The 2,116-nt window shown below is 50.4% G+C and overlaps 1 protein-coding gene across 1 annotated transcript in view; it reads right to left on the minus strand.

Annotated features, from left to right (window-relative positions):
- The window catches only part of DEAF1 (DEAF1 transcription factor), an 18,515-nt gene that overhangs the window by 15,620 nt on the left and 779 nt on the right, over positions 1 to 2,116 (minus strand). Inside the window, exons 3-5 of the mRNA XM_010134020.1 lie at positions 1,691 to 1,820; positions 759 to 905; positions 5 to 82 (exon numbers count right to left, since the gene is read on the minus strand). Of these exons, the coding sequence (XP_010132322.1) occupies positions 5 to 82; positions 759 to 905; positions 1,691 to 1,820 (355 nt within the window). The remainder of the gene's footprint in view (positions 1 to 4; positions 83 to 758; positions 906 to 1,690; positions 1,821 to 2,116) is intronic.

The raw sequence follows: 2,116 nt of genomic DNA on the forward strand, positions 1-2,116 counted from the left end.
CTGCTGGCTCGTCCCGCCATAGCTTCGAACTCAGTGGGGCTGTACCAGTTGTCCCCTTGCTTAATGCACCTACCGCGGCCTCCTGCGATAAAACAGAAAGAAATCGTGAGTAAAGGTTAAGAATCATTGTGCCACTCTCCTAAGGAAGCAAATACTGAAACTGCTGGACAAAACAGGGGTCCATCTGAAGCCATCACCGACTCGTCCCTCTTCTCATCTCTCTGGCATAACCATGGCTGTTCATTGTCTTGGCTGTGACACCGACTGTGCATGATCAGAGAGCTCCAACTCTGGGCCTCACCACTGCAGCAAAAGGCTAGAAAAAACTACTCCTCTGCAAGAAGGACAAGCCTTTCTCAGATAAACAACAGGAATTTAAGCCCTTCCTTAGTGAAGAGAAGAAAGGGAGAGGAGGAGGAGGAGAGGGAGAGGAGGAGACTAAGGCGTCCCATTAGGAGATAAGCTCTTTATTTTCCATTCTGTAGAGCTTTATAGAAACACGGGTCTACTTCTGAGACCCAAAGAAGGTCAGAGGAGCCAGACTCACCGGACCTTCACAGACGTAGGGGAAAAAAGTTAAAAAGCCCCTGAAGAAAGAGCAAACCAGAAGAGTTCAGTAACATCAAAGGGGACTGGGCTGGCTGGGAAGCTTATTTTTTCCCTCCCAACTGGCCCTTAAAAGCAGCCTGATTAAAAGCAGAGAGCAGCAAGTGAAGAAGCAGCCATCACACTCCCTCCCCCAGGAAGGTCGCCGCTACCTGAGCCGAGTCTGTTTTTATACAGAATGCCGCTGATGTTTCGGCACCGCACCGGGAGCTCGTTCGCATACACAGACGGGTCCCAGTTGTACTTGGTTCCAGTTTTCTCTTGGACGGATGTCAAAGGGGTAGGAGGAGACTGTGGTCCTTAGGAAAGAAGAAAAGAAAGGTGACAGCAACCAGTAAGTACAGGGGTTACACCTTCACACGCTCGGCTAGGGCATGCACACCAAGGGGTTAACTGGAGCAGCGACAGCAATGCCTTATGAGGTGCCTCACAAAAAAATCCACCTGCAGGTTCTGAAAATGATTGAAAATACAGTGAACTGCCTCGTAGGCAACGCTCTCATAGGGCGTGAAAGGCTGCCGCTGGATTTTCCCCTTCCAAGGCCAATCCTGGAGGCGTTTTGGGCACCAAGGGTTTGCGTGCCATCGTGTGGGCACAGCGGAAAGTGCCGAGCAGCCAGCAAGGAAACCTCGGCTGTAAAGACTCCAGCTGCTGCAACACTGAAATGACAGGGGGCGGCTGGAATGGAGAGAAAACCGTATTCAAGGAGCCTCGAAAAGCAGCCACATGCAGAACTAGGAGACTCGTGGGCTTATTATCGATATTTAACTCTGCCTTTGGGAGTGGGTGGGTGCAGAAAGGCCAGCAACAGCCCAGCAGCAGGGCAGGACTTTTCAAGGAGCTTATTTGCAAGGGTCAGGGCAAGGAATAAGCAAATGAAATCTATTTCTGACAGGAAAAAAACCCCAAAAAACTAAGTATTCTACTCCCAAGAAACACAAGAAGCACCACATGAAGAGGGGACAAATGCTTCTGACAAGGCAACTGCATGACATTATGCACGTGGCGGTTTTCAAGCCTAGCAACCCAATTAACGGGAGGAAGGAGAGGGAGGAGGACGCTCCAGAACTGCATTGCTTTGTACCTGGTGTGAGAGGCGCCGACGGCCCCTTCAGCCCCGTGGTTTCCACAATGCTGCCGTCCGTGTGAACCACGATGAGAGTGGCCTTTTCGGTGTTCAGGCTGTCCCCGATCTGCAGGGCCGTCCTCCCAGACTGTGGAAGAAATGACAAGTTTACACAGACAGAGTGAAAACACCGATGTCGTTGAGCGTTCCCCCAAGTCTTCTCAAAGGCACCTGCGCCACCAAGCAGCGCAGCAGATACTAGGTTGGTTTTTGAGGTTTCAGCCAACCAAACTCACAGGTTACATGTTCCAGGTCATCAGAACTAATATATGGGGATGGAAAGGTAAAAAAAAAACCTCTCCAAGAGATACAGACAAAACCGTATGTCCCCAGCGAATGGTTTTGTGGCTTTTAGGCTGTCTTCCTCCCTGGAAACATTTACTT

The sequence above is a fragment of the Buceros rhinoceros genome, unplaced genomic scaffold, assembly GCF_000710305.1.
Source record: "Buceros rhinoceros silvestris isolate BGI_N320 unplaced genomic scaffold, ASM71030v1 scaffold3964, whole genome shotgun sequence".
Lineage (NCBI taxonomy): Eukaryota > Metazoa > Chordata > Aves > Bucerotiformes > Bucerotidae > Buceros > Buceros rhinoceros.